Raw genomic sequence first — 14767 nt, 5'->3', positions numbered from 1 at the left:
TCATCCTCCTCACCCAGGGACCTGACTCCACCACCTGCAATGTTGTTTGGCATCACTGATAAAGAACGGGGGAAGATGGGGTGTTGCACACTGGATGACCAACGTACATGGCACTTCTGCTCACATTTCCTGGGTAAAGTCAGTCTCAAGGCCACATCTAACTTCAAGATAATGGAGAAGTAACAATCCTACTGATTGTCATAAGGAAACAAGATGGTTAAATTGGTGAGGAGCTATAATGTTCTCAGTCCTCTACCCCTAAGTTTCTTGTAATACGAGAGCAAACTTCTCCTTATAATTTAGACCAGTTTTAGACAAGGCTGTCCGTCTACTGCAGCCAAAACCATTTAGCTGAGATATCAGAATACCCAATTCTCAAGCCAGAGAACAATGAACAAAATGAATTCTATATTCAGCAAAACACTTTTCAAATATGAAAGAGCAATTAAGACATTCCCAAATAAATAAAAACTGAGATACTTGGTCACTCGCAAATAGATAGAAGGACATCTGACTGTGACTCAAATCCACATGAAAAATTCAAGTTCTGGTATAGGTCATTACATAGGTATATATAAAAGACAGCATAAATGTATTTTCTGTTTGTAACCTTTTTTCCATCATATTTTAAAGACAGTTGCATGAAGCAATAATTATAAATCTGTGTTGATGGTCATACAGTATATAAAATGTGATTTATGTGACAATAACAGCACAAAAGGGGAAAGGGATAGAGTTATATAGGGATGAAGGTTTTGTATTCTATTGTAATTAAATTGATATTAATCCAAGCTAGATCTTTAAAAATTAAGATATTAATTCTAATTCTCAGGGTAACCACTAAGGGAATAACTAAAAATGTATATATACTAAAAGAAACAATAAGGGATATTGAATTAGTATACTAGAAAATACAAAAGAAAAACACACAAAAGAAGACAATAATTAAAGAATAAACTAACAAAAAGTGAATAAAAAACAAATAAGAAAGGAGACATAAATTCTAACTTATAAGTAACTATATTTAATAATTGGCAGAATAGATTATACAAATGATCCAAATATATGCTGTCTACTGGAGACACACTTTAGATTCAGACCCAAATTGTTTAAAGGTAAAAAAAGATGGGCAAAGATATAGCATGCAAACAGAAACCAAAAGAGAGATAGAATGGCTATACTAATATTAGACTAAATAAACTTTAAGACAAAACATTATCCTAGAGACAAAGGAAAATATTTTATAATGAAAGAGAACCAATCCCTCAAGAAGATATAATAATATCAACTTACATACACCTAACAACAGAGTCCCAAAACTCATGTGGCAAAAACAGAATTAAAAGGAGAAAGAGACAGTTCAATAATAATAGTAGTTGGAGACTTGAATACCCCACTTTCAATAAAGAACAGAACCTCTAAGCAGATGATAAATAAGGAACTAGAAGACTAGAACAACTGTTATTTCTGGAGAAGACAAAATGGATTGTAGGGACACCGAACTGGATATAACAAATACATCATTAAAAGAAGACCTCTGAGAAGATGGTATTAAAGGCAGTTTTGAAGAAATTGATTTAAAGATTAAGTCATTTATTAAAAAAAGGAATTAAGTCATTTGTTGAAAACTCTTAAAAAGAAACTAAACGTAAGTCAAATTAAGTGATAAAACAACCTATGCACTTAAAGATCATATTAAAAGTCTCTCGACTGAGAGAACCTCATTGCAATTCGAAAAAACAAATTAGAAAGAAGCCAAAGCTCCTGTAGAAACTTCAAAGCTCCTGTAGAAACTTTCTGTACTGCTTCAAGAAAACAGAATACATTTTCACCAAATATCCAATTTAGAGTTAATCTACCTCATAAAGACAGAGGAGGATCTTTTCAAGGTAAATGAAAAGATCAGTCATAACTGTAAAGAACTGGATACCTGAAAAAGTCAAGCCAATTTTTTTTTCAGAAAATTTTGGAAGAAAGCTTCTTACCAAAGTGGTTTATATCCCATGAGCAAAAAGCTGATGATAATAGGTTGAGGGTTCTGCTGGGTGAAGGAAACCTCAATAACTTAAAAGAAAATGCATACAATCAAGATAAAAAGCTTTTTGCACGCCAAAGAAACAGTCAACAAAACCAAAAGACAACTGAAGAACAGGAGACGATATTTGCAAATGACGTATCATATAAGGGTAGTATCCAAAATCTATAAGGAACTTACCAAGCTCAACACCCAAGGAACAAATAATCCAATCAAGAAATGGGCAGAAGACATAAACAGACATTTCTCCAAAGATGTGCAAATGGCCAACAGACACATGAAAAAGTGCTCCACATCACTCAGCATCAGGGAAATACAAATCAAAACCACAGTGAGATACCACCTCACACCAGTCAGAATGGCTAAAATTTACAAGTCGGGAACTGACAGGTGTTGGCGAGGATGCCAAGAAGGGAACCCTCCTACACTGTTGGTGGGAATGCAAGCTGGGAAAGCCACTCTGGAAAACAGTATGGAGATTCCTCAAAAACTTGAAAATAGAGCTACCCTACAACCTAGCAATTATACTACTGGGCATTTACCCTAAAGATACAAATGTAGTGATACAAAGGGGCCCATGCATCCCAATATTTATAGCAGCAATGTCCACAATAGCCAAACTATGGAAAGAGCCTAGATGTTCATCAACAGATGAATGGATAAAGAAGATATGGTAGATACATACAATGGAGTACTATGCAGCCATCAAAAATATGAAATCTTGCCATTTGTAACAACGTGGATGGAACTAGAGGGTACTATGCTAAGCAAAATCAGTCAATCAGAGAAAGACAATTACCACATGATCTCACTCACATGAGGAAATTGAGAGGCAGGGTGGGAGGGGGGTTGTAGGGGAAGGGAGGGAAAAATGAAACAAGACGGGACAGGAGAGGGAGCCAAACCATAAGAGACTCTTAATCTCAGGAAACAAACTGAAGGTTGCTGGAGGGAAGGAGGGTGGGGGAATGAATGGGATGGCTGGGTTATGGAAACTAGGGAGGGTATGTGCTGTGGTGAGTGTTGTGAATTGTGTAAGACGGATGATTTACAGACCTGTACCCCTGAAGCAAATAATACATTATATGTTAATAAAATAAATAAATAAATTTTAAAAATGCATGCAATAGTCAAAAAAATGATAAAGAAGAATTTAAGCATTTCAAAAGTGTATTTACATCCTGATGTTTCAAATGGGGCATCTGGCAGAGGCTCAAGAAGACCACCTAAGCATCCTCTGGTGAAGAGACTTCCAAGGAAGGATGAGCATGAGGCTGTGACCTTGTATGGATCCAGGCCCAGGGCCTCATGCAGACCAGATGCCACTACCACCTCCTCCCCAGGAAGACAGGGGCAGGATTCCTCCAGCAGGGTATCCCCGTCATGTCACAGAAGGTTTTCCACATGAGTAAGACATAGCTTATCCTGATGCTTCTGGTGCAGACAGATCCCCAGAACCTTCTTTTGGTCCAACCCTCCCACTTGAATGTGGCATCCCTAGCCTAAGCTTCAGTTCTGTGAGTCCCAGGGGATGATTCCTGAGAGAAGGATCTCCTGTCCTTCCCCTTATTCTGAAAACTGAGGATGAATCTCCCCAGAAACTGCTTTACTAAGGAACTTTCCTGACCATGCCCATCTTCCACAGGCAACAAAAAAATGTCTGTACACTAAGCACTGACATGATACTAAGCAATAAACACTAAGTCATCATGTAATGTGGCAATGGCATAGAAACAGAATGAGAGACGAATGGGACAAAGAGACAGTGCCCAGAACATACCCACGTCTACTTGGGAACTTAATATACAATAAGTGTCACCATAAATCTATGAGAGAAGGATGGATTTTTAGCAACTGAGGTTAAGAAAGTGGCTCATTCTGAGGAGATCCCTACTTAATAGCAGAAAAGATGGACTCCACATGACTTAAAGAGCCAAACATGAAAGTGAAAACAATATATTTAATAGAACAAAGAGTAGAAGAATGAATGTCTTTGTGTGACTTAGGGCATGGGAAGGACTGCTTCCTTCAAATTAGCAAAAAAAAAAAAAAGAAGATGCCAACTCATTAAAAAATGGGCAATGGATCTAAAGAGGGAGCTTTCTAAAAGAGGAAACTCAAAAGGCTCACGAACATAGTGAAGAGATTCTCAGACTCATTAGTTATCCAGGGAAATGTAAATCATGACAAGAATGACATTACACTTGCTACCTAAGAGACTTGGCAAAATGTAGAAGACTGGTAATGCCAAGGGTTGGCAGGAATACAGGAAGATGCATGACTGTGGGAATGAGACAAACAAAGTCATCTGGAGACTAATCAGTCAAATGTAAGTAAATGCACACCCTCCACCCCATGAGCTCCATTTCTGGGTAGACAACCGAAAGCAGTAACACATAGGTAGGTCCAGAAGCAGACATGGATGATGGTGTTCTCTATGCTGTAGTTCCTAGTCAGGAGGAGCAGGGCTTGGGGCCGGGAGTACTTTATAATTCATTGCAATCATGGACTAGAAGTACACTAATATGAATGAGTCATAAAGGGTGTTAGTGAGAAAAGTGAAACAGGAATGAAGTATAAAATACCATTTATAGTAAGTCATATATATGGGTGTGTGTGTGTGTGTGTATCCCAAAATGACAGTACACATTCTAGAACACTTATACTTACACTTACACATTCTAGAACACTTACAGATTAAAAGATATGTACAGAATACATTGGAATGGTGGCTCAAGGGCAGAGGTGAGGGACGAACTGATAGGGGTGAGAACAGAAAGACAGAAGAGAATAGCAACAGGCCTCACATGGGAAAACGACCATGATAGGCCATGAATTAAGAAGTGGGACTCATTCAACTTTAATTAGCACCTCAGATTTTTCACAACAAAATACTGCAAAGTAAAATTCCATCACATGGCTATGCAGTTCTATATAATTCCTGTAAGCTCTTAAAACTAGTATCTTCACTTAAACAGGATAATGTCAGCAACTTAGGACATTACTCAGTTAAGTCTACTGTTCTGAGAATCTAATTATACCTCAGTTTCTAGACATAAGACAAAATATTGTCAAAGGGAATTAAACAAAAGAAATAGATTTATCAATTCACAGGGCTGCAAACTGCTTAGACCTAGAACTAAAAGACAGACACATACGAGCTATGGAGCACAGCTGCTGCGTTGGGCTGCGAGACACAGCAGTAACATGAGGTCATGAGGTTGGAAAAAGATGTTTTTTTAAAAGATTTTATTTATTTATTTGACAGACAGAGATCACGAGTAGGCAGAGAGGCAGGCAGAGAGAGAGAGAGGAGGAAGCAGGTTCCCCACTGAGCAGACAGCCTGACAAGAGACTCGATCCCAGGATCCTGGGATCATGACCTGAGCCAAATGCAGAGGCATTAACCCACTGAGCCACCCAGGTGCCCGGAAAAACAATTTTTTAAATTTATTTTTATTTGACAGTGACACAGAGAGATAGAGCACAAGTAGGCAGAGCAGCGGGCAGAGAGAGAGAGAGAAGCAGGCTCTCCGCCAAGCAGGGAGCTCAATGTAGGACTCAGTCCCGGGACTCCTGATCATGACCTGAGCTGAAGGCAGTCACTTAACCAACTGAGCCACCCAGGCATCCCTGGAAAAAGATTCTGAAACACCATGAAATGCCCAGTATTTGGGAGACTTGGCCTGGAAACAAAGTCTGGGATTCTGACCAGCATAGCCATCCACATAACATGTTGGTGAGTCTTTTTACAACAGAATATGAGGAACCCAGGTAGATTTAAAACTCACAGGTGGATGCTTTGGCGTTGCAGATGCTTTGGGTTTCATAGTGTAGGTTTAGCAGTTATGAACTGGCCCGGAGCTTGGATAGGAGGAAAATTAGTGAAAAAATATCTGTGTCCTAGGCTCAGACCCACACAAATTCTGCTGCTGTCTCCGTTATCTGCAGAAGCCCATGTGACAGAGCTAAGAAAAACTCCTTCCTCCACTGAGACATCTACCTTCAGTTCTTTGGTAAATTGTTCCCAACAATCAAAAGAGACACAACAGCAACGAAACAAAACAAAAGAAAATTTCTTCCCCTCTCTTACTACTCCTTTCTAAAATCTTCCTCTAGTTCATACAAACCCACCTCCCTGCCTTTGAGGGCATAGCCTGACTCCTGACTTCTAGACTCCACCAGCATTTTCCATCCCTGCTGCACATGAAATAACGGTTTTCTATATCGTGGAAATACTGTGCCCGGCCAAGAACGTTTAAAAGACATGAACGTTGCCGAAGTATCTTAATTCAAAATGTCTTTAATTTTGAGAAATCTTCAAGACACTGAAAAGGAGCTATCAGAAGTTCAAAACGGAGATGGGAAGTCATTTAGGCAATTCATGTGACGTGTCAAATTCTGTTAGTAGTCTATTCAATGGATTTGTCTTTCCAATTTTCTTAGGGTTTGACCATTTGCCTTGTTGCCATGCAGGGTACAAAGTACAGAAACGCATTGTTTCTGTAAGACTCTAGGATAAACTTTTCCCCAACTCTAAAGCGTTTCGCTCTAGAGAACACGAGGTCACATACAGAGATGTTACGGTCTCTGAGAGAATCAGCAGTCTGTGACTCCACTTGTAAGGAGGAGACGAGTAAATCTTCATTGATTAGAGGTGTTTGCCAGAAAAAAACACTGTCTCTTCAGGTGTGAACAATGGACACTCTATCATCTCTTGTTGCCCCAGCTGGTAAGGTCAAAACTAAATTCTATGGCAACTTAACTCATCTCAGACTCTGGTACATTCAGTTCTCTGTGTTTTGCGGGGAGGGGGAAAAATAGGGATGTGTTTTTGTAGCAAAAGCCCCTGCATGAATCTTAGTGGGATTCATCTGAATATTCGGGCTTGTCAGGGGGTCTTGGGGAGGAGAGGAGAAGGGAAGAGCCATGAAGAGTGTCATTCCATGAAGAACTGAGGTGGTGCTGGGAAGGAAGTGGAAGGGATGTGTACAAATTGGTTCCGTGATGATGTGTCAACAAAAACGAGGCCCTTTAGGCCCTGTGATCTCTGACCCTACGAACATTCCTTTGAGTTCTAGTGCTAGGGACAATTCTTAATCTACCGAGCTTACATTCATTCTTTCTAATGAATTTTGGTGAGCCACGCATCATAGAAAAGGAAGGAAAACTGAATTTGTAAGACTTTATATATAAAGGAACTCCATTTTTGTATATGGAAAGTCAGACTTCTTGAGAAAACCAGTTCATGTATGACATAATTATGTTCCTTTACAAAGTGACTTTTTATTTTCAGAATATAAAAGATAACTAAAATTAATCTAACTCTATCTTGTCATGATTTTAGTTTGCAACTGGAATATTGCAGTTAAAGTTTCTAACAAGTTACACCACTAAATTGTTACCTTTCCTTTGTCTTCTGGTCAAAGAGCAGGCATAAAATTATATTCTCTTCACTTGCTTAGGACTTGAAAAATCTCATTGATAATTATAGTAAGATATTTAAAAGATACAGCTTCATCTAAATTTTTTTATGCTGTGGGGATGAATGATTTTCAAAATATGTTTAAAAAGTCTTCCTATCCCCTGGAGCTCATAGATAGTACTAAGAAAATTGAGATGACCAACTGGGTTGCTTTATTACTATCAATTAATTACACCAGCTAAAAAAGAAAATGAAATATTCACACCAAGTACATTCACTAACATAAATGTGCTTGTGGTGAAGAGTTAGGATTACATGTTCATGTTGGACAGGGGTGGAAACAGAATTGGCAGTCATGGAAGTTGACTTCTTTTACACTTGGTAGCTTTGGACATCCTTCCTAAGAAGTTCATTTGCTTTATTAGCAGGGAACATTTTTGGCTTTGACCATATCTGGGGGCTCTGAGGTAGTAGTTAAAGGATATTTATAGGATCTCGGTAATTAGGACCCTCATGCAAATTATTTACAGCAAACCCAATGCTGTGGGGGGAATCTCCAGCTGCTGCCTGGCCCTTAGGCCTAAACGTCCTTGCAGCCACCTCTGGGTGGGTGTGGGACACCTTCTGGGCAATGAAAGGGCAGGATGTGGGCTACATGCTTCCCTGAAACCTTGAGGATAGAGGCTACCCTACAATATGATCTCCAAAAACTGTCTGCAGCAAGCACGTAAGATCTATGTTATGATGAGATGAAGCGGAATTTTTCAAAGGCCCAGAACATAAGGGTGTTTCCAAGTTTTTCAAAGGTTGAAAAAGAACAAACATGAGATGATGAATAACACGCTCCGCTCAAACTGTTTTTGGGAGCCCTCTTTTGGACATATTATCATTCATATTATTAACCATGCAAACAGACTTCCCTACCTCCAGTTTTCAAAAAGACTATCTGATTCTGTTTTAGTGATGTTAGATGCTATTACTTATTATCATTTAATCAATCAATCAATCAATCAACAAGTTATAAGAGCATTTAAATATACAATCTTACTTTTATCTGGACAATTTTAACTTCATCAAAGCTTATATTAGTAAGAGATTTCTTCGTCTGGCCTCTCCGGTGTCCAAATTTACACTTATTTCTCATCACTTGTTCGTCATCTTCTATGGGTCTCCGAACATATTTAAAGCGATCTTTGAGAGCTCGTTTCCATAAAAACTGCATAAATTAATAGAACAGGACAGTTAATCTTCAAGGGGACTGGAATAATCCCATATAAACAATGAAATCTTCATCACTTTTGGATTGAAGTTATTTTCACATCACAGTAATAGAAATAATAGAACTATCCTTCCACTTACCTTCACGATGGTCTTGTGATACTTCTATAAGAGCTATAATCCCTAAATCATAACTAAGGAAACAGACTCAGAAAAATAAAAATATTTCCCCAATGCCCCCTAGTTATTGAGTGAACATACTGGCTCTTCAATCTGGATTTTCTGATTTCCAAAATTGGATGTTTCTTACACTTTGCTGTCTCCACAACACATTTCACTCTTCCACTGGGATCTAGAGAAGGACTGATACTGTCTTGTGCTTATATGGATGGATGCATTTTCTTAAAAACAATGTTTCTGTCATCCCTTGAAATTCACGTTGGTGAATACTGTTGGCATTCATTCATCTACATATTTGTAGAGCATCTACTGTTTCAAACACAAAGACCAGGATCCTGCCCTGGGAGGGAGAGGGAGCATAAGTAGACCCCATCTAGCAGAAGGATGAGTAATTTAAATTCAGAAAGAAAAGTGTTATAAGAGGGGAAGAGAGAATTATCTTACATTGTGTTGGGAGACCATAGAAGCCTTCCTGAAAGAGGTACACCTAAGAGGTATATCTCTAAGCTGAGATTTAGATGTTAAGGTTAGAAAACAAATGGTGGGGTGGGGGGGGGCAATGGAGACGGCACTGGGAAATGCCAGGTAGAGGGAAGCGTGGATAGAAGTTCCAGATAAAGCAGTCTGTGCCGTGGAGCAGAGGGATAGCCTGTGCCACTTGGTGAGCTGCCAAGAGCTGTGCATGGCTGGAACAAGGAGTTTAAGATGGGCCAGAAGAGAATGGGCCAGAAACTAAGGCAGGAGAGAGAAGCCAGCCCCATCCTGAAAGTCACGGTTACCCCATAACGGAGCTTTGCTGCAATCGAGAACCAGATCTTTTTAAACCTCTCTCCATGGAGAGACTACATCAGTATCTCAGAGGGAACCTTCATCCTTGGTTCTTCCTCTAAAGCAGTGGTTCTCAAACTTTAACCCGAATCACAGTTCCTGGAGGATCTGTTAAAACACGGGTTGCTGAGGCTGCTTCAGAGCTGCTGGATGGGAAGGTCAAGGATAGGGCTGAGACTCTGCATTTCTTACAGGTTCCCAGGTGATGCTGATGCTGCTGGCCCAGACCCTCGGGATTCTGATTCCATTGGTCTGAGCCAAGCTAGGAAGTCCTCCTAGGCCACTAGAGAGAGGAGACCAGATGGTCAGGTCTGGGCTCTGGAAGAATCTGTCTGCCATGTGGTGTTTGGGAGATCAAAAACATGGGCAACAGCTGAGGGACACAACTGGGCTTTCTCAACAAACCAACACCGTCTTCCTCTGCTGGGCCTTTGATTCTGGCCTGGAAAGCTCTATCCCTCTCCTCCCTGGCCCTGCTGGTATCTAGTCAACTCTTGCTCTGCCTCCAGAGCTCAGCTCTTGTCCTCTGGTTATCGGCTCTCACCATTCCTGGTCTGTACTTACCACAAGGGGAGTTTCCCTTCATGTGTGTGATGTGTTTCTGCTTCCGAGCTTTTCTATTCTGTTCTTTTCATTCTTCCTCTCTCCATTCTCCCCCACTTGCTTGCTGGCTTCCTTCCCTCCTCCCCCTCCTTCTTTCCCTCTTTATTTCCTTTCCTTTCACTTATATATAAGCACAAGAAGACAGGCTCGTGTCTGCACAGGGTCTGCTGCATCTGGGAAACTATAAATATTGGATGTCTTGTGTCAGTCCTCCGTGAGGTAGAGAGACCCACGTGTGGAAGCAACAGACTAGAATCAAGATTCTGAGTCTTGGCCTTGCTTGCTCCAGGACCTCACTTACTTCTAAAACCCTGAGTCTCAGAGCTGCTTCTCAGTCCCTCGACTTCCTTGTCGTGCCATATGCCTGAACAGGCCCAAGAGTCGGTGATTTGGGGCACCTCTTCTAAGCTCTGTTTCCTCATGGGCAAATGAGAATGCCACTGAGGTCATATCGGTACTGTCTGGCACTTAAATTCTTCCATTCCTTCTTCTCTGGCCTAAGTCTCTAGAAGAGTCATGCCCTACCCTTCAGAAGAGGGATGGAGATTGGGGGACCCAGGGTCTAGGCCGAGTGTGTCTTAGCCAAGAAATCAGCAAGTAACTCTTCAGTCTTAGTTTCTTCAACTATAAAATGGAACAAGCCCAGTCCTGTCCACTGACATGATCGCTCCTCATGGAAGTGATTTGTAAACCAGAGTGCTGTTCATAAACACTTCCGCGGCCCCGCAGAGGACTGCTGTGGGCGGAGGCTGGCAGGCGGCTAAGGCTCTGACGAAGCTCCTCGGTATGGGTGAGTCAGAGACGCTCCCTCACCTCCCACAGGCTTGCGGCTTTGCCCTCTGCCACCGCGGTTTTACAACAGCACAGAAAGAATGGATGGTTTGTGTTTTTCTAGCTCTAAATATGAATGAATGCAAATGCATTTTTTCCCCTCTTGTTTTCTACAGCTCTGAAGTCCTTCTAAACCTGCTGATCTGGTGGGAAGAATTAGAGCCATCAACTGCTAGGACATTTTTAAGTTGCCCGTGCCTTTTCCAGATGCCTCAGTAGAAAACACCCCTGTCATTGAATAATCATTCTCCCTCTGGCTGCTTTTCCACCTGGGGCGAGGGAGGAGGCAGGCAGTGCAGTGGGAAGAGCTGCATGGGTACAGGTTCTCCTTCAACCCCCTCTGAAATACAAAATAGCCCTGAAATTTTGGGTCCCTGATCTGAAAGGGGAAGTAGTCCATGGCACCTCCAGCGGGTCCTTGCTCTGCATTTTAAACCCAGATAGAATCCTTAGGAAACATTCAGACAAACCCAGAATATGAACCATCTTCCATGGCAACTGGACTAGGCTCGTGCAAAAAATAAATATCAGGGGGAAAAAAGGGGAGAGGGAGGGTTCAGAGAGACTCTCTGAGAAAAAATGAAATTGAAGAGGCAAGGTCAAATCCAATGAATAATCCTTGATTTGACTTTATAGAAAAAACTCCATTTCAAAAACACTTTTGGAACAATTGGAGAAATGGGAATACGGGTTATATATGTCTTTATGCAGTTATTGTGTATGATATGATGCAATTACTGTTCATTGGCTTAGGTGTAAAAATGGCATTGTGCTTAGAGAGGAGTTCATCTCTGTCCTTACAAGATATCTGCTGAGGTGTTTAGGAACGGCATCTGAAACCTGTTTTTTGTGTCCAAATGCTTCAGCCAAAACAAACAAACAAATAAATATGAGCCAGTAAAAATAAATGTGACAACCTATTAATACCTAGTGAATCTAGATCAGTGATTCTGAAGTATCAGGATTTTGCCCTCTTCCCAGAATGCACATGGCAATCTTTGGAGACACGGTGGTTGTTCTCATGGTCTGGGTGAGTGGCTGGGGGCTCCTCACATCCAGGGAATGCCAGGGATACTGCCAACAACCCTATAATGTAGGGGACAGCCTCCAGCACAAAGACTCAGCCAGCCTAAATTCTAAGTACTGCCAAGATGGAGAAAACCTTGGGTTTCTTGGGTATATGGGTGTTCACTGCAGCACCTTTCAACTTCTGTGTAGACATGAAAATTTTCAAAATAAGAAGCTGAGAATAAAATTAGCCCTAAAAAATAACTAAGAGCTTGCTCGCTTGTGCGCTCTTTCTCTCTCTCTCTCTCACACACACACGCGCGCACATGAACCTTTTCTACCATGCACCAGAGTTTCCCCTTCCATCCTATGTGTGTCAACACGGGCCATAACATGCCAAGCAATATTTCAAGTCTTATCAGCTAACCATCTTTCGTTAATGCCACTGGGGATAGAAGTGAGTAAAATGCAAACAAGATCAGCATTATTCATTACTCTCTAATTGTCTCACTTTCATAACTATGAAACTAAAGGTCAAAATGTAATTGGATAAATATGTATTTGTTTATATGTATGCAAAGATTCTCTAGAAGGAATCTTTAATAACGTTAGTTTCTTCTGGGGGAGAAGATAAGGTAGCTGGGGGATAGAGGTGGGAGGGAGACTTTTCCATTTATATCTTATTGTTGCTTTTGAATTTTGAACTTTGTGAATAGGTAACGTATTCAAACAGCAAATTCAAATTATTTTTTAAGACACTATTAGCTCTATACACAGTAACACTGATTAGTTGCCAGACCATATATCTTGAGTGTAGAAGGCATTTTTCTAATCAATTTTGTCAGGCATATCAGTGTGATTATCAATGTTGTGACAAATAGGTTTGTTTATTTTGTAGTTTTTTGGGTTTTTTTGTATAGTGGGGTTTGTTTTGTTTTTGTTTTTGTTTTTTAGAAAAAATTGGTTTATTTTACAGTGTGCTTTTATAGGCAGCATCATATTTTAGGAAGGATGTCAAACTAGAAGCAAAAATACCTAAATTCTGGACTGGGCTTCAGTAGTTACTTCAATAGTTACAATCCCTTTCCTGAATCTGGGTGGTAAAAAAGAATATATATGGTCCTCTCCCACTCAGAAAATTCTCATTCTATCCATACATAATAAACATTTCTTGAAAATACAGAAAGAAAACAGAAGGAAGGAAAGAAGGGAGGAAGGCAAGCAACACTCCAGTGATGACAGCAGTGAAGTAGGGCAGTCATGTCTTCTCTTTCTGTGTCTTACATCCCTTCAAGACCCTCCCTGGAGACTCAACAGTAAACATAAGCTTCCAAACTGCTTTGAGGGAGAGTCAGAAAGATGATGATGAGAGACAAAGAAGACAAAGGAAGGAGATGGGGAAGGCGTGAACAGGTGGGGCACAGGGGATTTTTAGGTCAGTGAAAATACTCTGTAAGATACAATAATGATGGATACGTGTCATGATAGGTTTGTTCAAACCTGTAGAACGTACAGCCACAAGCAAGAATTCTAATGTCAACTATGGACTTTGAGGGATTATGATGTGTAGCTATGTATTCACCCATTGTACCAAATGTCCCACTCTGGAGGAGGACATTCATAATGGGGGAGGCTACGCATGTGGGGATGGGGGTACATGAGAGATCTCTGTACCTTCCTCTCAATCTTGCTGTAAACCTAAAACTGCCCTTTAAAAAAGTCTTTTTTTTTTTTTTTTTTTTTTTTAAGGCAAAGGAACACACAGAGAGACAGAGAAGGTATCCAAAAAGAGCAGAGCGGGGCGGCGGGGGTTGTGGGGGGTGTGGATGGAGGAAGAAAAGAGGAGGAGGGTGGAGAGAGAAACCAAAGCTAAGAGAAAAACAGGGACTGACAGAATGAGACCAGGCTAATGGAACAGAATCAGAGAGAGACGAGACAGAGACAATGGGTCCAAGAAGACAGAGGAAGAGAAACAGACACAGACAGATAGAGAGAGACTAAGGAAAAGGGAATGGGACCTACGATTACCGGACAATACAATTCTACTATTTTAAGATGGGTTGGGATGAATGGTATGGTACCACGTGGTCACTTACGAAGCCACAACCGTCCTCGTCCAGGAAAGGGTGGGCCTGCAGCAGGGCGTTGACCACATCATTGTACTGCTGGGTGCTGGGATACCTGATGAGAGCAACAAGGGGGACATGTTTCACCTCAAACAGCCCGCGTTCCTTCCTACAAGTTGAGTCCAAATTACACTCACTGTTCTTTAGATCCTTCTATATAACAATGTAGATATTCAAATATTGGGCAACATGGGGCTTATGACCAGTATGTCATCCAAAATCTGAAGCACACTGGATCCAAATGAGTTCTATTCTACTCGGAAAACAGACCCTCTCCCAAAGCAGCAGGTCCTCCCGTATTACTCACAGTGAGCCTTCCAGATACTTAGTCATGTCGGCCTGGAGAAACTCAATGATCCTTATCCTCATGCTGTGATCGGGACACTTCTGTTCTGCTAACATGCACTTGACGTCATAGGGAAACTCTGGTAAAACATAGGACTGAGTCCATTGCAATGCTTTTGTCCTTGCTAGAACGTGTTTCACATTCCTTCTGCTAAATAAAAACACACA

At 40.9% G+C, this 14767-nt stretch overlaps 1 protein-coding gene across 6 annotated transcripts in view; it reads right to left on the bottom strand.

Annotated features, from left to right (window-relative positions):
• Positions 1-14767, bottom strand: part of SAMD3 (sterile alpha motif domain containing 3) — a 56727-nt gene that overhangs the window by 16490 nt on the left and 25470 nt on the right. For 5 of the 6 annotated variants that reach the window (XM_032339536.1, XM_032339538.1, XM_032339534.1 and 2 more), the window contains 3 exons: positions 14562-14750; positions 14225-14309; positions 8509-8676 (listed from right to left, as the gene is read on the bottom strand). In XM_032339536.1, the coding sequence (XP_032195427.1) occupies positions 8509-8676; positions 14225-14309; positions 14562-14750 (442 nt within the window). The remainder of the gene's footprint in view (positions 1-8508; positions 8677-14224; positions 14310-14561; positions 14751-14767) is intronic. The other variant, XM_032339537.1, reaches the window with a different exon arrangement.

The sequence above is a fragment of the Mustela erminea genome, chromosome 4 (assembly GCF_009829155.1).
Source record: "Mustela erminea isolate mMusErm1 chromosome 4, mMusErm1.Pri, whole genome shotgun sequence".
NCBI classification, from domain to species: Eukaryota; Metazoa; Chordata; class Mammalia; order Carnivora; family Mustelidae; genus Mustela; species Mustela erminea.
This window is presented reverse-complemented; position numbering and strand designations above follow the sequence as displayed.